A 21721-nucleotide genomic window follows, 5' to 3' on the forward strand; every position below is an offset into this window, starting at 1 on the left:
CTCTTATCGGCCTCCTGTTTTTCTTTGAGAAGCAAATTAACTGGATAACACGTTTTCTACTTGAAGAATCTGCTCGTGTCCATTTCTCCCCCAGTTCGAGTACGTGCAGATGCCCTGGTTTCGGCTGGATGGCCTGACCGGCTGCTCTCGCCAGGAGCTGTTCGCTTGAATAATAAAACGACTCCGGGGGTGAAAGGTGTAGTTCTGGGGTACGCACAGAGCGGAACTTAACTGCTGTTCCTCAAAAACCTCTGCAGCACTCGAACAAGAAAAAAAAACGTATTTGTCATTCAGTTCATTTTTATTTTACAGATTAAAACAACACCGACAGCAGAGTCACAAACATCTTTGGCAGCATTGTCTTTAACAAGGCACGAAGTGGGAATGCCAACTGTCCCCGCAGAGGGACAGAGGAGGGATTCCTGGCGTTCACACTGATCCCAGAACGGCCGTCCCGGTCCAAGCCCTGTATAACAAAGACGACGACGGTGTGGATAATGACATCACGGTGAGGGTGTCACTGCAATAATGTCACTGTGATGATGTCACAGCCACGCCAGTGACAGTGACATCAGGTGCAGCATGCTCCTCGCCTGGAAAGCAGCCCCGGGGGAAAGCACACGCCCGTCCCACTGCCCTGGAGCCTCTTAGTGGGGGACACAGCACCTGCTCCCCACGGCACTGGGACCGAGGCGCAGCGAAAATGCCACTGGGACAGGAGACCGCTTCAGGCTTTCCTGCACTAAGACTGGACGCATTTCTGATCCTAACACCCATCCTAATAAGAAACACAGACTTACACATATCGCCATCTTAGTCCTAACCCATACAGGAAAGAGTAAATTCAGACACGCAGGGATAAAAGTAACGAACCATCTCTACTAATCTGACAGTTTTGTTTGAAAGTGCAACATCCGTATACGCCCCCGATATTGTGCATGCACACAGTTTACAGGCATCGACACAGGTAGTCAGTTAGATCAGCGCCGCCAGATCGGCTCCAAGCACAGTGCGAGTGTCTGTCCCTTTACACCCCCTCCGCTTTCCCAAGGCACCCCACCCCGGTGCTGGAGACCCCCAGGCCAGCAGGTCACCACCTTCTGAAGACCTGGAGGCGTTTGGCCCTGATCAGGGATGATCGGCTACACTGCGTGGCGACCGTCTCGCTGTGCTCTTCCCTTTGCTGAACGCGAGATCCTAGAGCTCCACTAGAAACACCCCGCGACCTGTTCACATCAGGGCCACTCCCACAGCACCCACTCCCCCCCCTTTTCTCGGGGGGACGACTGCATTCTTCAGAAAGAAGAACGACCAACGGTCTTTTCCAAACCGCATCAGCCGAATCGCTGGGATTTCCCTTTGGACTCCTGCAGCCGTCATCATGGCTCCCTGCTCCTGCTCGGGAAAGGCTCGGCTGCAGGAGTGCTCCCAGCGGAGATTAGCTGGAGAGCCAGACGATAAGAGCGATTAGATCCACCGCTCCGAAACCACGGGGGAGGAGGAAATAACTCGGACGACTCGCTTTCCCGAAAGTGAGACACTTGAAATCAAACCCTTGACACCTAAACGCCCCCCCCCCTTGCAGACGGACTCCCCGGAGATCCCCACCTCTCTTCCCAAGAACCTCCCCAAGCCCCCCAAGGCGTCCAGCCTGTCAGAGCAGGGGGTCTCGCCCCCACGAGGGCCTGCTGGCACCTTCACTGCTCAAAGCGACCATGAGCTCCCCCCTGCAGTGGTCTGGGCGGGACCGGCGCCAAACAGAGAAGGAGAAGGAAAACCACTGAAAAACCAACAATTTATTCGCACCTGTGCCACCGTTAATCTCCTACGGCTGCAAAACGTGCCGGCTCCGACGGATATTTACAACGCTGGAAAACAAAAAAATTAAAAACAACAAACGAACGCACAACGAAGAGAAATCCCTGAATGATGGGAGCGGGGCAGGGCCCACGTGACACTCGGACCAGGGGCCGCAGCCCGAGCAGGAGACCGGAGCTCAGGAGCCTCACTGCCGATCCGCACACGAGAGCAGGTCAGTCCAGCGATACCTCCGGCCCGGGGTCGTTTCCTCTGTCCAGGCAGCTCGACGACAAGGCCGGCTCGGGCCCCAGACGGGGGTCCCCCGACAACACCGTTATACAAGCTAATCGCGAATACAGCACTGTGGTTAAAAAGGCCAAGCGGAAATATGAGATTTATTTACATCCTTTTAAATTCATAAGTGGTAGAGCTTCCCCTCGCAACAACAAATAAAATAAAATAAAACCAGTTTAAAAAAAGTTCTTCACAGCCAGGCCCCGGCGCCCAGCGGGTCCCGGGCCCTCACACGCCAGTGTTCTGCTTGATCCAGCCGCGGTACTGCGTGACCCGCGTGTACACGCCCGGCTTGTTCCTGCGGGCGCAGCCGTCGCCCCAGCTCACCACGCCCGCCAGGAACAGGCGCCCGTTGGTCTCCGTGCTGGACAGCGGGCCGCCCGAGTCCCCCTGCGCGGAGAGAGAGGAGGAGGTGAGGAGACACAGAGGCGGGGACAGACCGCAAGAGTGATGTACACTGCCCTGGGACAACAGCCTGGACACGGAGACAGACTGCGTCCGGGGGCTGTTTTGCTCTGCTGTCCGTCACCCTGGTCAGACACTCGGCCTGTAGTTTTTAGGGCGCCCGTCGCGGGACGGGGCCCCCGTACCTGGCAGGCGTCGACTCCCCCACTCAGGACCCCCGCGCATATCATCCTGGAGGTGATCTGGCCCGACATCAGCTGGTTGCACACCGTGTCGTTGATGATCCGCACCTCCGCCTTCTGCAGCACCGAGGCCACGGTTCCTGTGGGGGCGGAGCGGTCAGCACAGCGGGCAGAGACACGGGCCCGGGGTCAGGTTGTTTGCCTCACAGACACACAGACAGCCCGGCTCTGGGAAGGGCTGCAGGGGATCTGTTCTGGCCCCTCCAGCCCACGGGCTGCTGCTGCCATTCTCCCGACACTCCCGTCCAGAGAGCAGGGCTGCAGGAAAACCCTGTTCCTGTTTCTTGTGCCGATCTGAGCAGCTCAACAGAGCAGAGTCTCTGTGCTCGCGGCCTGGTGGTTGTGGGTTCAGATCCCACTGAGACCTGGAGTTTGTTTTGCCAGCAGCCATATCTCCCAGCTGGCCGCCCACTGGAGCCCAGCAGTGAGAGCCTGGCCAGTACCTGGAGGGGAGACTCCTGGGAGAGCTGAGGCTGCTGCTGGGAGAGGTGTCAGTGGAGCCAGCAGGGGGCACTCACCCTGGGGCCTGTGTGGGTCCTAATGCCCCAGTACAGTGAGGGGGACACTAGACTGTAAAAAGGCGCCGTCCTTCAGATGAGACGTAAAACTATTAACAATCCCGGGGTGTTTCTCGAGAAGAGAAGGGGTGTTACCCCAGTGTCCTGGCCAAACCTCCCCCTGGTCTTTACCCATCATGGCCTCCTAATACCCCCCGTCTCTGAACTGGCCTCATCACTCTGCTCTCCTCCCCACTGAGAGCTGGTGTGTGGGGAGCGGACTGGAGCATCATCCAGGTGGGGGTACACACTGGTGGGGGTGGAGGGGATCCCCGTGACCTGTAAAGAGCTCTGAGTGGAGGGTCCAGAGAAGCGCTATAGAACTGTAGGGAGTGATTATTATTAATGAGCCCCAGCACCCCGTTAGACACTCACCTCCCTCGCGGGTGGCCCCCCAGCCCGTGATCCAGACGGTCTTGCCCGCGGGGAAGACGTACGAGGAGGTGGGCAGGCAGATGGGCTTGATCTCCTTGCTGAGCGTGACCGGGCTCTCCAGCTCCATGAGCGCGATGTCGTTGTCATAGGTGTACGTGTTGTAGTAGGGGTGAGTGATGACGCGCTTGAGCTTCTTCGTCACCGTGGACGTGCCCGGCTTGCCCTGGGTGTGCAGCCCCAGGACGGCTTCCCAGGTCGAGGGCTGGGAGAACCTGGGGGGGGAAACAGGGGTCAGGGGTCGTCGCCCAGGACAGCCGACATCATTCAGACAAAAGCGAAAGACTCCCGCTACAGAGGGACTCGCTTGCGGTACCCTGAGACCTGGATTTAAGAGCACAGGGGCGAGCCTGCAGCGCACGTCAGCCTGTGAATGAGTCACTCCTGCGAGAGGGTGTAACACGAGTGTGTCAAGAGCTGGAGCCGCTGGGAAAAGTGTGATGGAGAGCAATAAGCCAGGAAAAGCAGTGTGGAAAAGTGTGGAAAAGCAGCAAGTGCAGACGGCCCTATACTGAGCTCGCCTGGTAGGACTGGGGCCTGTCAGGCTGTCCTACTCGATGTTGTGATTGCCAGAGACACTGTGCTTATGAAGCCAGCTGCCCTGCTCAGCTGCATCACTGAGCCCTGACATCAGGCACACGGGGAGATCCAGCCCTGCTGCACATAAACTGGACCCACTGGAAATCTGTTTCCATGGGGAACTCGAGCAGGAGGTACGGAGCCCAGTATCCATGAAGGCATCGAGGGAAGACCTCAGAGGTATTAGTGCCTCCTGCTGGGAACTTCTGTTCATTATGGTCCTCCTCGGATATGCGGCAAGATGTCAGCTGTCAGACTATGGCCGGGGGCTCAAGGAATGGCCTGCTATCTGAGACGCTGGGAAAGCAGTGGTAAATCACACTGACGGGGCTCATTCTAAGAAAAAAAGCCAGGGATAAAACACCACTAAACTTCACACGCAAGAAGGGGGTCTTTGTAGACCTGTCAGGTGTATGAAGGGTGAATATTGTTTATGACGCCCTTGGTCTTGGAGTGACATTCCAGACCACTGCTGACGTGCTCCGGGGTGGAAGACTGGAACTATCAGGATGATGTTTTTCATTTTCACTAAGTTACACTACGAGTTACATTCGACTCATCTTAAAAATTCAACAGTGTGAACGGTCCCGGTGCATTCGATTTCCTGGGGCTTAAGAATGAAGTAAGGCGTCCTCACTTGATCTTGAGGTCGTCCTGGACGCAGTGGGCGGCGGTGACCAGCCAGCTGCTGGAGATGACCGAGGCGCCGCACACGTGGCCCATGCCCTTCACCTGCAGGCTGACCTGCCAGGGCCACTCGCCCTCCACGGAGTCCTGCCCCCCCACGATGCGGGACGTCTTGTAGGGCCGCACGCCGCAGTCTGCACACAACCACAACGACACCGTCAAGGTAGCGCCACAGCCGCCTGACCGCCGCCCCCTCGCGGTCCCGCGTGACCGTGCCGCCTGGGAGCCCGGGAGTCCACACTGGTGTGAAGCCCCGCTGCGCGCGTGTGCACCCCCAGCCGAAATATTCCTCGCTGACCCCAGGGGTCTCGCTGGCTATTAAAACCGTATCTGTGAAATCTACAGCGTCCCCCAGCTCTGCTCCCAGGCAACCCCGATCCTGGGAGTTCAGGGGGGGCCATACACCAGTGAGCGGCGGAGCGGCAGAGTGCCCGGGCGGGGGTCCCCTGGAGCAGGGCGCCAGCGACCGGCCGCTGGAGAGAACGGGCCTCACCGCAGTCCACCTCGTCCGAGCCGTCGGCGCAGTCCTTCTCCCCGTCGCACTCGGGGTTCAGCTTGGTGATGCACACCTGGTTCTTGCACAGGTAGGTGAACTCGGAGCACTGGACCTGCACGCCTGGGGGAGCAGAGGCAGGGCGGTGAACCAACAGAACCAACCGAAAACAGCGGCGGCGCGTCGGGAACGCCTTCCTTACTTTTGTCGCACTCCGACTCGTCGGTCCCGTCCCCGCAGTCGTCGGAGCCGTCGCACTTCTTCTTCTCTGAGATGCACTTCCCGTTCCGACACTTGATCTCCCCGGATTTGCACTCTGCGGGCGGAGAGGACGGAGGGCAGTGAGCTCACGCTGGGCTCCACCCTGCTCCTCCTGTGTCTGATCCCCAACCCTAGTGCTGCACCCCGTCTTCAGTCTCTCTCCCCCTGTACCCCCTCTTCCGCCATTCCTTCTGCGTCCCCCCTTAGCAGTCTCGGCCTCCGATCCCTCTCCCCCCGGATCGGAGCACTAGAGTCCGCGAGTCCCGGCTCCGCAGGTCTCTCTCACTCTCCCTCCAGAAAGGTAAAAGTTGCTCGGAAGCTTCGCCTGCACTGCTTATAGATGCGTCCCCTCCCGCCTCCCTGTCGCTGGGGGTGCAGGGGAGGCACCTGCCATTGTTTATATCTCTCAAGGCCGGCGTCAGAGGGTACGCCCCGGAGGGCAGGTCACCACGCCCCGGGGTGGGGGGCACGCTCTGCAGAAGGCTTACCACACGCGGCCTCGTCGCTGTTGTCCCCGCAGTCGTTGACCCCGTCACACATCCAGAACTTGGGCTTGCACAGCGAGTTCTTACACTGGATCTGGTCCTTCTCACAGGCTGGGCAGACACAGGGAGGAAGACAACGGCAGTGAGGAAGCATCGGGGACCGGCTCTCAGTCCTGCTGGTCCTGGTCCGGACCGGCCCGGCCCGGTCTCTGCTGAACGCGCCTGTTACTGCAGGACTGACACCACTCACGAATCCCACCTGACTTTAAAGAGCCGAAAGCAAATGATAAAATAGCCCTTGAATAGCTGAAGAGCTGAGGTCAGGCAGCCTGGGATTAAGAACCGCAGCACAAGCCGGACGACACTGGGGTGTCCAGGAGCCGTGCTCGGACACGTCCACGCCGTTCGCTTTCAGTGGACCCGTCCAGCAGAGCCTCTCCAGCCGTCTCTCCTGGTTTCTGATCCAGCCAGGCGCTAATCTCAATTTTCTAATTCGGGACATTTTAAAATGACAATGAAATCGGAGCAGCAGGAAAGCGCAGGAGAGTGCCGACCAGCTGACCTCACCCACTCTGCACCCGGGCTCCGTCAGCCACACCTGCAACTCAGATCTCAACGTTCGCTCCAGGCCAGCTCCCTGACTGGCCAGAGGAGGGGCCGATTGTGCACGTGCGATGGCGCCGAGAGCGCGGAGCGAGTCGGGACTCACTGCACTTGAGCTCGTCGCTGTGGTCCCCGCAGTCGTTCCACCCGTCACACCGCAGGGCCTGGGCGACGCAGCGCGTGTTCCCGCACTGGAACTTCCCCGGGCACGCTGCCAGAGAGAGGGCAGGCGACAGGTCAGGACAGAGCCCACCGCTCTCGAACCGAGACCGACAGAGCTCACGGGCAGCACCGGGGACACAGCAGGGACAACGAACACGACCTTCACGGGCATTTACAGCGCAAACGAGGAGCGAGTGAGTGAAGATGAGAGGGGACGGAGAAGAAATGGAGAAAAAGACATGAGACACAGAATCCTGGCGCAGAGCAGGGCTCAGTGTATCCCAGGGTGTCTGAGTGCTGCACCGATCTGCAGGCTTGGGCTTTGAAATGGCCGTGGGCTGGGCGGCCCTCCCTGACGTAATCTCCTCCAGAGGCCCCGACAAGGGCCAACAAGGGCACAGCGGCTTTTCTCCGAGCCTGCAAGGCTGGGAGCGTAACGCAGATGAGCCCAGCTGAACCTCGAGGGGCACCCGGGAGAGCTCAGCGTTACCGGTGGGAGCCGGCAGCAGGAGCAGAGCAGAGCTGCAGAGGCAGCCCTCATCTCTGCCCCGCAGATGGGCTGGTAAGCGAGGCGCTTTGCGATTGGGGCAAGAGGTCAAGAGACTCACGGTCAGTGGGATCGAAGGCCTCGTACTGCGCTGAGAAGCCCCGGTCCACCCAGGAGTTGTCGGAGAAGAACGTGACTTTTATGGTGTTGGACTGGCTGGACACCACTGTGTTGGGCGGTTTCTCTCCACAGAGCCTGGCTCACACACAGAGAGAGAGAGAGGGAGACAGCGTCAGAGAGGACAGGCCATCACAACCACCCAGCGGTCAGGAGGCCCTCACATCACCCAGAACCAACCCAGTTTAACCAGTGCTGACCAAAGTGCCGCCAGGAGACATGCGTATTACCTGTGGCCATAATATAGCAAGAATTTAACCAAGAACAACCATAACTTTCTCTAACCAGAGAGCATTAACAAAGAAAGAGACAACATTAAAGACAGCCGTGAGAGGTGTGTGGTCAAGAGCACTCATCTCCCGAGAAGGGAAAACCAGAGTGGGGAACACAGAGCGAAAAGGAAGGGCCCAGGTGGGAAGCAGACGATAGTTATGCCATCCAGACACCAGCGCCACCTTCAGGTCACCATGTGGAAAGTCAATCAACACCCCAGGAACTCTGCCTGGAGCGACCAGAGCCTCCTTCACTGTGCCCCCCTGCCCGCCCCCCAGCCTCGCGCCCCGGCTGCTCACTTCTCCGTGTTCACCAGCATGTAGTCTTTCAGGCACCTGCTGGGCGCCATCGAGCCCGGCTCGGTCAGCAGGAACTTCGAGAAGCGCACCTTGACGTACTTCCCAGTGGGGACCTGCGAGAGCGAGAGACGGGGCGTCAGGTCTCAGAGGGGCCCCAGGAGACAGAAATAACAGGCCTATGTCCTGAGAGGCTCAGAATGTCACTACAGAGGCAAACCAAACCTTCTCTGCCTGACCCGGCACTGGTTTCTACCGAGCCCCTTGACGGACCAGACCCCCGGCGAGATGTGACCCCCCGACCCCTTGCCCATGATCTCATCAGTCAACTGACTGACCAGGTGGCCCTGCCCACACGTGACGGAGGCCTGGAGGACCTCTGGCGGCCGGTCAGCTGACCCCAGGCCGCGCCTCCTCGCCGCTGGCCTGCCACAGCGGTGCTCCACACCCCCCCGGCGGTCCCAGCTCCGCTCACCTGGATGTCCCAGGTGCAGGTGGTCTGCGGGGCGTAGTAGGACGGGAAGTTGGGCGAAGTGAAGGTGCCGCTGCTTCCTGTGAGCTGACCTCCGCACGCTGGGAGACACAATCAAGCCGGGGTTACTCGCTTGCGCGCAGACGCGGGGCCGCGGCGGGGACAGGGGCAGGAGGAGAGGAGACGTGGCTACCTTGGCTGCTCTTGGGGACCTGCCTGAACTCTGCCTTGAAGCCCGGGAAGTTTCTCAAGCCATTGGTGACCAGCGTGACGAGCATCACGTTCCCCGAGGAGATGAAGCTCAGCGGGTCGTTGGGGGAGTAGCTGCCACACTTCCTGTCCAACCAGAAAACAGCACGGAGTTCGCTCAGTTTTTCCAGGCTAGGTTTCAAAGGTTCGAGCACAAGGCCAAAGGACAGGATGGTCACTAATACAGAAATCTGCCTGTTCTGAGAGCATCACGAGTTCTGTGACCCCACACTGGAAGAGCAGTGCTGACTGGAGGAGAGGCGCGTCAATCACACACAGCCTGTAGGTCTGCAAGCACCTGCTTGGAGAATCCTAGTTACAGACCCAGGCTCGAGCCCGCGATTCCTAGATCGAACAGGTGTTCTCGGAGCTCAGCTCAACCTCGAACACATCTTAGAAAATAGACCAAAGTAGCACCATCGACCTCGTCATGAATCTCTGTGAACCTCATCAGAGCTCCTGGCTGCAGGAAAAGAGGTCGACACTGGGAGCTGTGCGAAGCCGGGGGGGATCTCCTCGGACTCTGCCACCCCAGGACCGGAGTCGCGCACCTTTCGCACACAGACGGAGCTGCGCCGGCGCCAAACGGGCTCAGAGGGCCCGAAACAACCCATCGACTGGGACAGAGCCAGAGAGGAAAGGAGGGACCAGCAGGCAAGAGGAAGCCCGAGTTCTAGGGCGCAGTCGGACAGAATCCGGGGGGGGAGGGGGCGCGGGCACTCACTCGGACATGGCACGGCTCTCCAGGGGCACCAGCGAGTCGTACAGCTTGACGAAGTCGTTGCCGCAGTCGCTCTCCAGGCTGAAGGTGAGGAAGTCCAGCGTGATGACGTGGCCGGGGTCGGCGCGCAGCTGCCACTCGCAGTGGGTGTTGGGGGGGTAGGGGGAGTCCGGGAAGCCGGGGGACTGCAGGGTGTGCGTCTGGCCGGGCCGGGAGTGCAGGCTGTGCCGGCAGAGTGCTGGAGAGGGCGGAGAGAGAGCCCGTCAGGGTGGGGGCAGGGAAATCGAAGGGGTCTTGAAAGAGAGAAAAGCTGGTGGCCTTACTTCTGGTCGCGCCCCGCGCCATTCGAGGGTCCACGGCTGAAACACAGAACACAAGAGCCGCGTGAGCGACGGACGAGACCCCCTGCTCGGGCCGAGGGCTGAGCTTCACAACAGCGCACGCGTCTTTACACAAAGGCTTGTGGGGGTCTGGAACAAGCTGCAGGCCCATGTTGTTGAGGCTGACATCCTGTCTTTCAGGAAACGGGAGGAAGAGATCCTCAGGGTAATCAGCTACCGTTTAATGGGCTAAATGAGCCAAGAAGCCTCATCATAATCATCATGGCGGCCGCTCACTAGCAATCGTCATGCAAATGTGGTCAAATACTTCACAATAACAACCAGCTCACATGAGAAACAGGACTGAATCTGAAGGTTATCTGATACAGAATAATACAGAACTCCTCTCATTCTTACGAGCACAGTACTCAGGACGTTCTGACTCCATTCTGGAACACTTATTCGATGCATTAGCGGTTAATAGCTCTGTGCCAGAAGCGGTCCCCACACACCTCCGGAAGTCACGCTGTCCACCGTCAGGGAGCTGACCCGTCGGCGGGCGCCCAGGCCGCGCTGCAGTTTTGCCACCACCGTCTCCATGCTGCCCACGGCCCTGTCCACTGCCTCCACCAGCTCCGCGGGCACGCTGAACTCCGACAGGTAGTAGGCGATGACGCTGCCCTCGCTGGAGACCGGAAGACAGGGCTGTGTTCACAGAGCCTTTCATTCCGAAAGAGAAAACCTACAACTGCTCTCTCCCTCTCCGTCCGCCCCCCGGCAATCCGAGACAGGAGCTGAGCGCCTCTCCCTGTCCGAGACTGCTTGGCCAGCGCCTGGACATCGAAGTCCAACACCACTCTCTTTCTTCCCTCTTGTTTTTTTACTTTGCACGTGTGGTGTAGGTTATGCAGACAACAGATACTGACTGCTGCTTCAAAATGTCTTGACTGCTGAGTTCCAAGCTGTGCAAGAGTCTGCACACTTCTGCAAGACACTTGGAGAGCAAGCAGGCCAATGTATCTGCTTAGAAACAGGAATATAAATGTCTGTTTTCAGCCTGCTTAGGGTTTTACTGCAGAAGACAGGTCCGTCCCGACAAAGCAATGCAGTCAGTGTGAGCTGCACGAATGAACACCTCACCGCTCCTGCCTCCCAGCGCATAAGAAACACTCCCGTGCAGACACGCACACGCACACGCACACGCACACGCACACGCACACACCTGAAGGCTTCGACTGTGGACGCCACGTGGTGCTTCGACAGCTCGGGGGTTTTGGAGTAGATGAGCCTCAGCTGCAGGGAAAGGAAAGATTCATGAATGAAAGATTAAAGATTAATCCGAGCCGCCCGGACGTTTGGGGCCGGTGTCATCCCGTCAGACAGAATCTGGAGGCACTGGCTGATTTACTGAGACCCACAAAACCTGCTGGAACTGGGGGATCCCCGGAAAGAGGGGCTCGTCCCGTTGGAGGGGGGGGCCCCAAAACCTTCTCTGGGAGGGAGAGCAGGTCCCCAGCTGGCAAAGCACTTGGGGCGCGATATCAGCACAGTCGGAGGCAAGAAGATTATACCTGGACCAAGGCGCTACGGATCGGAGAACTGCCCTTTGCCCAACAACAGCATCCGACATTCCCAGAACTGTGGAAGCCACTGGGCAACCAGAAATCCCACCTGTGGTGGGGGTCTGGAAGGGGTTCGGGGGTCTGGAAGAAGCCGATGCCCTGACAGCTGGATGAGACCCCTGGATCAGTCACCTAGTACCTACAGAGCAGGCTGGACAGGCCGAATCACCCCTCTCGCCAGGGACCGGCCTGCTGCTCCTGGGGTGGACCCTCACTCACCTCCTCCACAACCTTGTCCGCCAGCGCCATGAACTCTGTGCTGTTCGGGTCCTCATAGGCGTCGATAAAAACCTGATTCGTGATGCGCAGTGAGCCGCTGTACATCTTCCGGACAATCACTTCCTTCCGAACTGGACAATTGGAAAGAGTCAAGGATTTTAAATGCACGTATTACACCTGTATTATGAAGAGCAGGAGGAGATCAGGCAGACAGGAGGAGAGATGAAGAGGAGGATCAGGGAGCAGCGATGAAGAGGAAGCACACAGGTGAAGACTCACAGTGGAAGTGCCAGACCAGCAGGCCAATCATGAGCGCGACAACAGCTGCAAAGACAACGATGGCCACCACCGCCATCTTCCTCCCCGGCCCCCTCCCCTTCTCCACCTTCTTGGCGTCCGAGGCCGGGAGGAACTGCAGCGAGGCGTCCCAGTCGCAGTCCTGCGGGGGACGGAGAGAGAGAGAATCAGCACCCGTCCCCCCAGAGGGCTTCACCAGGTCTGCGGCGCAGCCCGGGTCATGGGGACTGATGGTCCCGCCGAAAAAACATTTCCAAACACAGGAACGGGCTCCCTGGGATTAAAATGAGGTTATTCAGTTCTTAACTGTGACAAAGCCAGCGTTCGCTACAGATTCCCCCCGGCTGGCAGGGGCTACTGACGAACAGGTGCGAACGGACAGACAAGACGGGCAGGTAGATGTTCAGAACTACTGGCCAGGTCTGCAGAACAGCGGCCATCTCACAGCTGGGGTACCCCTCCTCCTTGTGTGACCCCAGGAGCCCTCAATCACATGAACTGCAGCTGCGTCATTGCTCGCCTGAGACCCTGAAGGTAAGGACTGAAGAGACTCAGCTCCTTTCACCTGCCTCCGAGTGGACCAGTGGAGCCCTTCCCCAGAGCCGAGCGCAGTGTTCACCAGGAGCTCACTCCTGTAGCAGCCTGACACTCCAGCTGAACCCTGACACACACCTGCAGCCTGCGGACCGCTGCCCGAGTGAGAACAGAGACCAGACCCTTAACTAGAGGAAACCCTGTGACTGATAAGGAGGCAGAGAGATAGAGGGTGACAGATCATACATATATATATTCAAAGACAGACAAAGGTGGTGATAAGAAGGCCAAGAACGCACCAAACAACTTTTTATGTGCATTTAATACAAACACCAAACACTCGAACACAATTCACTATCTTTCAGACACATTAACGGCTGAACCTTGTGACACTGCAAGTCAAGAGCGATTCTCCTGTGGTCACTGGTGCATTTCAAGGATGGATCGCTGGCAATCAAATAAGGGCAGCATAACATTCACTTTTAAACTGAAAAGATTATCACGTGTGAAACTCCATGCTTGTTCTGGAGTTGATGCTTTTGTCCTTGATGCTCATTATAACAAGCTGTAGGGCTATCTTTTTAGTGGCTAGACGAAGAGATATTTAGCTGCGTGTTTTCCTCACTGTAGCATAATTTCTCCTCTATAAAGCAAAGAAAATCTAACATACCACATGAGAGCTTCATTGTCTCAATCGGTACCGTGTGGTTTCGGGAATTTCCGCATTTTAGTGTAGAAGTAGGAGGATTAGCAAGCACTGTAAAAGGAAGAACTTGTCTATCTGCAGGGGTGTGGGACCCAGCCATGTGGTTACTGTTCAGAAACTGCTGGATGAGATTCCAGGATCAATTAACTACCAGCTCCAGTTGTATGCAAACGTCGGGGCCCCCCTGCTCAAATTGCATGTTTCACTGAATCTGTAGGAAGTTACTGTAAAGACGTTAACACAACCTCTTCAGCGTACACACACTTAACCATGACGCGTTTACATTTAAATACGTACATTTAAAGTTTAGCCAATTTGTGTCTGCGCCAGCTCTGGGAAAACAGAAGACTGGGACAAAAGAAGGGGTGTTGAGGAAAAAGAAAGAAATCGGGAAGGGTGACGAGACCAGGGAGAGAAAGATCCTGGAATGAGTGACCTGCTCACTCCCCCAGCGGGCCGGGGCCCCCCTCCTGCTCGAAACCCTTTGTTGCTCAAGAGCAGAGATCAGGGAGAGGGACAGACGCGCAAGCATGCGGTCCAACCGGTTTCCCAAATGAAAGCACAAACAGCAGGCAGCCGGCTGGGCTCGTGTGTTAACACACCGGCACACCCTCGGCCTGTTCGACACGGCCGGCCTGCACGCAGAGGAGCACCTCGGCTCCGCGGACTGCAGCAGCGCACCACAGCCCCGCGCTGTCGGACAGTTTCACTTCTGACGCTGCCTGGTCTTCTCTCCCGGGGGCTCTAACACCACGCCCGCCAGCTGTACGACGTACTGAAAGCAAAACTCCGCAGCGCCATTTCTGTGCTGCGTGATTGAGGGGGACGCCAGTGTAACCTAATAATCTACATAACGTATAATAATACACAAATAAATACCAAATCTATACAATTGGATATATAGTATACGGTTGGCCACGGTTTTTACGGATATTTTTAATCTTTCGCTTTTACAATCTTCCGATCCCGTGTGTTTTAAGAAAACTACCATTATTCTAGTGCCAAAGAAAAATACTGCGACCTGTTTTAATGATTACAGACGGGTGGCGCTCACATCCACCATAACGAAATGCTTTGAAAGGCTGGTGTTGGGGCTCATTAACACAATGCTACCTGAGCGCTTAGACCCCCTGCAGGCGTAACAGGTCCACTGAGGACGGTACTTCCCCGGCTCCTCACACTGCCCTGGCTCATTTGGATGATAAAGACACACACATCAGAATGCTATTCACTCATTACAGCTCCGCATTTAACACAATAGTTCCTTCCAGACTGGTCAGGAAGATGAATGACCTGGGCATCAACACCTCTCTGTGCAGGTGGATTGTGGATTTCCTGACTGGCAGACCACAGACTGTGAGGATAGATGGGACGCTTTCTTCCATGCTGACCATCAGTACAGGTGACCCCCAGGGCTGTGCGCTTAGCCCCCTGCTGTTCTCTTTGTTTACCCACAACTGCGTGGCCACACACAGCTCCAATCACATCTACAAATATGCTGATGACACTGCCATCATTGGCCGAATCACTGCTAATGATGAGACAGCCTGCAGGGATGAGGTCAGGAACCTGGTGGAATGGTGACAATAACCTCTCCCTCAATGTCCGCAAGACCAAAGTGCTGGTCATTGATTTTAGAAAGCAAGGTGAGGACCACACCCCTCTTCACATCAATGGGGTGGCTGTAGAGACGATTAGCAGCTTCGAGTGCCTGGGTACCTTCGTTACTAGTGATTTAATGTGGTCCCAGCATGTAACTGGAGCTACAAAGAAGGTACAAAAGCACCTTCACTTCCTCAGACAGTTGAACAAATTTGGACAGTCTTCAGCCGTCCTCACCACATGTGACAGGTGCGCTGCTGAGAGTGGCTCACGTGTGGGGTGACAGTGTGGTTCGGCAGCAGCTCGCTGTCTGACCGGAACGCGTTACAGGGGGCGATCAGGTCAGCCCAGCCCATCACTGGAGTACAGCTCCCCTCTGTTTCAGACATTTTTACAACTCGCTGCCTCAGGAAGGATGGGAGTATCGCGAAGGACACCCGTCATCCTGGCTCCTCACTGTTCTCCCCCCTGCCCTCTGGTCAGCGCTATAGGAGCATGAAGGCACGAACCCCCAGACTCAGAGACAGCTTCTTCCCACAGGGTGTCACATGACTGAACTCCACCCCGACCACTGGCTCACACTGAGGTTTTTTTCAGCTGTATGTTATTTAACTCATTGTTGCTGCTTCTGTTCTGTGTTGATGTTTTGTGGCATTTCCCTAATGTCTTTGTATTGGAGCATACATGCAAATAAGCATTTCGTTGCACTTGTGCAGATGACAATAAAGTGAACTATTGCTTCACCAACACCACTTCAGTTTTCAGAAGACAACTCCAGAGCAAGAGCAGGCCGAGCCCATCCATAAGCCAGGACAGATACAGCCACATTAAAGCTCAGAGGAAGCAATATGAACAGGGCTACAACTAATGTGCCCACTAACAATACTGAGCACTGTTGTATTAATGAGAAACACACCAAGGAAGAGGACTTATCTGGGGTGACTATGAGCCCTGAGCATGAGCATTTGCATTAAGCCTTCAGTAATACTCAAGGCCTTCCACAGTATCACACATATTTGGTCAAGCTGTACTGCAGCAAAAGCAGAGCTTTCTGCTTACCAGAGCAGCATTGTGAGGGCACTGAGAGCTTCCAGCTGCATATGATGGGTGTTTTGATTGTGAAGCTTGTTTTTATTCTGTGTCTAGAGAAGACCTTTATCAAGGTCTGGCAGGGAGTGCAGGATCTTTACAGAGACCCCATTTAAGGACAATAAGCCGCCACCTTAAAGAATAGTTAAGAAACTCCATCTCCCACAATGCAACGCATGCGCAACACAATTCCGCATGTCTATAGGTATGTTGCTGTGCCAGTGGGAAGTGACATTTTTCTTGTGTTGCAGACTGTGGCAAGCCCTCGGGCTATTGCTTTGAGCGTGTCAGCGCAGGTCTGAGGAATCCACGCAGCCACTCCGACTCCAGTATACCCAGGCCTGCAGCTCGTCTTCGCCAACAGGAGGAAAACTACTTCGAACTAGCACAGACTGGGCCACTCTGGAACGCCCACACTGCGTGTACCTGCATGCGTCTGCTCAAACATGGCTGAGGAAGGATCATCAGAAGCAATCAAACCTGCTCCGCTCAGCTCCTCCAGGCAACTCCACGATTTGAAAGGCTCTTGGGGCACCTGCTTCAGCAACGACAACGACGGACAGCTTGTTCCAGCGCTCCCTTTCCAGGACCGAAGAGATTTAGTCACCGTAACGAGCCGGGACGACTCTGGTCAGTGTGCCACGGGCTCCTTTCAGGGCAGAACGATTCTTTCATTGCAAAGGGGCGGCCAAAAATGGGAAACATCAGGAGAAGTTGATCCCGGAGGCTCAGCTAGTCTGGGCCTGGTCAGTATGGGGCAGGGAGACCTCTGAGGGACTCCACTGGTGTTGTCAGACCAGCAGGTGGCGATCTGTCCTCTAGACCTGGATTTTCAAACCCAGGGACACTGTGCTGTAGGAGAGCCACCGCCTTTGAAATTTTAAAAGGAGACATTAAACCAAGATCCTGACTCTGTTTGGTCGTTCGAGGTCTCCTGGCACTGATCGTATGGGCAGGGGTGTCCAGACCAGTGTCCTGACTCGTTCCCATTCTAGACCCGAATTGTCTGGCTTCTTAATCCGACTGGCGAGTGGTTTCCCACTCCTGACCCGTTCCAGAGCAGGGTACACACAGCTCACATCTCCCGGCCGGGCCTCCAGGGCCCCCCAGCCCCGAGCGGGAGACTGTCCGTTTCACAGACCAGGCCCAGCAAGCGCACGGATTGCATCTGGGCGGAGAGGATCCAGATCGGCGCGTCACCGGGACCGCCCAGCCAGAGCCGGTCTCCAGAGAATCCCACAAGCTCTCCCCCCCCAACCCCCGGGACGCAGGAACGCCTCTGCAATCGCTGTGCCTGAAAAAGGATTCCCTCCATCAGAACCACGGCGTCCCGGTTCCGGCCGGCCGCAGCTCAGTGGAGTCCCAGCTGTGCGATCCCGGCAGGTGTGAGAATTCCGGCATCAGGCTCATTCCTTTGGGGAAGAATGTCTAAACCGTGAGCAGGTTTGCGGTGCAGCAGAAAAGTGCATCTCGGTTTCCGGGCAGCCAGGTCGGCCTGCGTCTAGTCTGGGAGGACCTTATTAATCTGAAAAATATCGTTTCCACGGGTACGGCGCCAGTAAGAGTGCTCTGCCTTGGCATCTGCTGGCTCCGCGCCCGAGCGCCTCTCAGCACAGACGCCCAGTCCCACATCCACGCCGCGGCCCCCCGGCAGCCTCCCAGCCCTCGCCCCCGGCAGCACCACAGCCCCGCCCCGTCTTCACAGCCTGCCGGAGAGGGGAATGGCTTCCTTCCAGATCACAGGGAGGGAGAACCGGTCCAGCAGGATCTCGCTGACAGAGCTGCCAGGCCCGAGGAGCAGAGACCGACAGGACAGTGCGGAGCTTCTGCGGGGCCCAGGGCCTCCGGCGCCCGGTCCGCGTCCCCGAGAGGCACAAGTCCAGCTCACCGGGCTGGAGAAAGGAGGAAACCTGCCCTGCGTCCACGGTGTCGAGGAGAGATCCGTGAAGCCCCTCGGTGTGCCCAGCTTCACACCTGGAAGGTCACTGGCGAAAGTGGCAGTCAAAGACCAGGATGATGAAACACGCGGCCCAGAGACACGGGGGGCCCAGGCAGCGGGCACGAGGGGGTACGCCCGGGACAGGCTGTTCAGACTGCTCACGTAAAAACCCCGGGCAGTAGGGACCTCTGGGTGAAAAAGTCAGCCCACTGATTCGGGAGGCATTGCCAGCACGAGCAGCTCACTTCAGGTCCTGCCACAACAGTCCCATGGGGCCGAGCTCTGGGCTGACTCAGGCTCGGCCGCCTGGCTGTAGACCCGCCTGTCTAGCTGCGCGACCCCCAGTCTTCTCGTGTCAGCTGACCCTCAGGGGCCAGTGGACACAGCGCTGAGCCCACGGTCCTGGGGCGGGTCACTCCACCGCCGCGCACCGCGGGTCAGCGGGCAGGCCGCGGGAACGGGCTCGGGGCCACGCAGGGCGCAGAATAGCGCCACACAGCCACGCCGGGCCAGAGCCGTCGGCCGCAAAGCGCAGAAAGGGCAGAAACCCCGAGGTGCCCCAGGGCGGGACCCTCCAGGCTGCGACAGGAGAGCACCAGCCCTCCAGGTCCCTCCAGGGTGAGAGGAGGAGCAGCCCCCCTGTCTGCGTGGTCCTGACACCCATAACGGAGAAGAGGAACCCGCAGCAGCAGTGCTGCACGACCCACAGAGCTACCATCTGCCTGCTGCTTCTCCATTTACCCAGGTGTGTGGAGATGTGTGGGGGGTTAGGGGGTGTGGGGGAGATGTGGAGGGGTGTGGGGGAGGTTGTGTGAAGGTGTGTGGGGGTGTGTGGGGGTGTTGAGGTGTGGGGGTGTTGTGAAGGTGTTGAGGTGTGGTAGGGGTGTGGGGGGGGTTGTGTGAAGGTGTGTAGGGGTGTTGAGGTGTGGGGGTGTTGTGAAGGTGTTGAGGTGTGGTAGGGGTGTGGAGGTGTTGTGAAGGTGCTGTGGGATTGTGGAGGGGTGTGATAGTGTTGAGGTGTGGAGGTGTTGAGGTGTGGTAGGGGTGTGGAGGTGTTGTGAAGGTGCTGTGGGGGTGTGGAGGGGTGTGATAGTGTTGAGGTGTGGAGGTGTTGAGGTGTAGGTGTGTTGAGGTGTAGGTGTGTTGAGGTGTGGTAGGGGTGTGGGGGTGTTGTGAAAGTGCTGTGGGGGTGTGGAGGGGTGTGATAGTGTTGAGGTGTGGAGGTGTTGAGGTGTAGGTGTGTTGAGGTGTGGTAGGGGTGTGGAGGTGTTGTGAAGGTGCTGTGGGGGTGTGGAGGGGTGTGATAGTGTTGAGGTGTGGAGGTGTTGAGGTGTAGGTGTGTGGAGGTGTGGTAGGGGTGTGGAGGTGTGGGGGTGTTGTGAAGGTGTTGAGGTGTGGTAGGGGTGTGGAGGTGTTGTGAAGGTGCTGTGGGGGTGTGGAGGGGTGTGATAGTGTTGAGGTGTGGAGGTGTTGAGGTGTAGGTGTGTGGAGGTGTGGTAGGGGTGTGGAGGTGTTGTGAAGGTGCTGTGGGGGTGTGGAGGGGTGTGATAGTGTTGAGGTGTGGAGGTGTTGAGGTGTAGGTGTGTGGAGGTGTGGTAGGGGTGTGGAGGTGTTGTGAAGGTGCTGTGGGGGTGTGGAGAGGGTGTTGAGGTGTAGGTGTGTTGAGGTGTGGAGAGGGTGTTGAGGTGTTGTGGGGGTGTGGGAGGGGTGACAAAACAGGCCACACAGAGAAATGGGGTTCACACCCCTTCTTTCAAACCCTACATGTGCCTTTACCCTCCTGCCCCCCGTTTTCACCTGACCGTAACCCCGAAACAAACATTCGGGACAGGAGCTCTTGACCCGCTGCCCCTGCGGCAGGCAAGTGAGCCTGAGAGACTCCCCTCGGCCCACACAGCGGCACTGCCTCCCCCGTCACGGGCGACTGCTGAAGCAGGGGGGTAAGTACCCAGTCTGCTGAGGCGCCGAACACCGAAGCAGGGCGAGCAGGACGCGCCGATGGCAACAACCAGAGCCGGGTCCCGGGCTGGCTGGGCACGTGTACTGCAGGAGGGGGAGGGGTCCAGGTTAATGATTTGGCATTTTACCGAACGGAGGGAAACAACAGCTTTAAAGCGCTCCGCCTTCACGGAGAATAACAGCCCTGCAGACCCCGAGCTGAAATCAAGGTGCCTGAGAGCTGGGCCAACAAGGCGTCATGAACAGGGACTTGACGATTCAGACACAGTGACACCTCAGGTCTCCACGCCCCAGAGTGGATAACCCTACAGTACAGGCCTTGTCTGAAAGACGTAGACTGTGAAAGGCCATCAAAACTGGACTTTAACCTTACTAATATACTCCAGCGTTGAGCGTATCCATTCCAGGGCGCGCACACACTCAAGCCAGGGCCAACTTTCCCACAGGCCCATCGCACCCACCAGCATGTCTCCGGGCAGTGGGAGGAAACCCGTGGGGAGAACATGCAGACTCCACACAGACAGACCCCCGGAGCTGAACCCAGGGCCCCAGCGGTCCTGACCCCGGGGCCACCCTGCCCGACACCCTCTCCGTTTCCGTGCTCCTCCACAGGAAATGACGGTGGTCCCCTCGACGTTTGCTGTGTTACTGAACGCCGTCTTGGGGGCTCTCCCCAGCGAGCTCGACCCTCTCCTGGGGTGCCCTACAGCGGCTCCTTCGTACCCCGCACGATTCGCCCCTTTTCTCGGAAACACGGCCGCGCTCTCTGGCCTCGGCGGCAACTGCGACCAACCCCCGCCTCCCACTGGGCGAGAACAACACACTCCTTGTTCTGCGGAGGTACATTACATGTCGGAAGACAATGCTCAGTGAGCCCTAGTATGGCATTACTGTAAGCTAATACTTAACCATCAGTTCAGCGCGATAATACCCTGCCGTCTGCGACTGTGAGTGCTTAACAGCGCGGTGCACTACACACAAGTCACAGTGTAGTACCTGTTGGGCTGCCGTGTCAGAACAGCGGTACAGTACACTCGTCAGGCTGGAGACCGATACTGCGGGGCTACAGAAACAGGAACTAGTCTTCAGAGGAGCAGAAACTGCGCGTAAAGAAACTGAGGTCTGTGCCAGCGGGCGGCAGGACGGGTCCGAACCCCGGGCGGGTCCGAAGCCGAGAAAAACCGCAACCAAGGGCAAATCGACAGGAAGTTCATCATCTTACCCCCGACTTCGGGTTGTAGCGCATCCCGGAGTCCAGGGGGTCCATCGCGTCTTCGGGTAAAGCCGCTCGGGGGACACCAATCACAACACCTTTGGCTCCTTTTCCCCTTTGCTGCCTCCGAGAAAATGTCTTTCCCCGCTCCCTCCTGCTGCGAGCGGCCCGGCGAGCCCTTGGTTTGGGGCGGGAGAGCTGGTGGGACCGACTCTCCGCGGGGACCCCCGACCTCCGCGGCGCGGACCGGCGGGGAGGGGGGGGAGGGATGGCGCAGGCCTAGGGAGGGGTCCCCTTCCAGACACCGGACACCCCAGCAGAAAGGACTCCCCTCGTGGGGCTTCACCGTGGGGCGCCCGAGCTCCACAAACAAAAAGACAAAAACGAAAAGAGAAACCAGCGAGTAAGACGCGAAGGTGCGACAGTCCGAGGGTTAAAAACACTGCAGGTCCGAGGAGAGTCGTCGCCCTGTGCGGTGGAGGAGCGCGCAGTCTTCCGCCCTGGGCTCAGGTTACTGCAGGTGTCCCCGCCTCTCCCAGCACTCCT

The 21721-nt window shown here is 57.6% G+C and overlaps 1 protein-coding gene across 1 annotated transcript; it reads right to left on the reverse strand.

Annotated features, from left to right (window-relative positions):
* Positions 1-282: 282 nt before the first annotated feature.
* Positions 283-21721, reverse strand: LOC148816909 (suppressor of tumorigenicity 14 protein homolog). Its single transcript, XM_088939351.1, has 19 exons — positions 21185-21721; positions 12116-12275; positions 11837-11967; positions 11218-11288; positions 10508-10680; positions 9999-10034; positions 9679-9913; positions 8899-9041; positions 8709-8806; positions 8237-8349; positions 7609-7742; positions 6945-7049; positions 6239-6346; positions 5692-5805; positions 5490-5612; positions 4947-5130; positions 3674-3945; positions 2685-2821; positions 283-2484 (listed from the first exon to the last, which is right to left on the reverse strand). Exons 1-19 carry the CDS (start codon positions 21227-21229, stop codon positions 2323-2325), a joined length of 2544 nt encoding a protein of 847 aa, XP_088795477.1. The 5' UTR covers positions 21230-21721; the 3' UTR covers positions 283-2322.

The sequence above is a fragment of the Atractosteus spatula genome, chromosome 22 (genome assembly GCF_055471065.1).
Source record: "Atractosteus spatula isolate fAtrSpa1 chromosome 22, fAtrSpa1.hap1, whole genome shotgun sequence".
In the NCBI taxonomy this organism is placed as follows: domain Eukaryota; kingdom Metazoa; phylum Chordata; class Actinopteri; order Semionotiformes; family Lepisosteidae; genus Atractosteus; species Atractosteus spatula.

Coding starts and splice junctions, on each gene's coding strand:
- LOC148816909 (XM_088939351.1), bottom strand. CDS start 21,229: ATGGACCCCCTGGACTCCGGGATGCGCTACAACCCGAAGTCGGGG. Junction 9,042..9,678: donor GAGAGCCGTGCCATGTCCGA/GTGAGTGCCCGC, acceptor CTGGTTGGACAG/GAAGTGTGGCAGCTACTCCC. Junction 5,806..6,238: donor CAGCGACGAGGCCGCGTGTG/GTAAGCCTTCTG, acceptor CTCCGCCCGCAG/AGTGCAAATCCGGGGAGATC.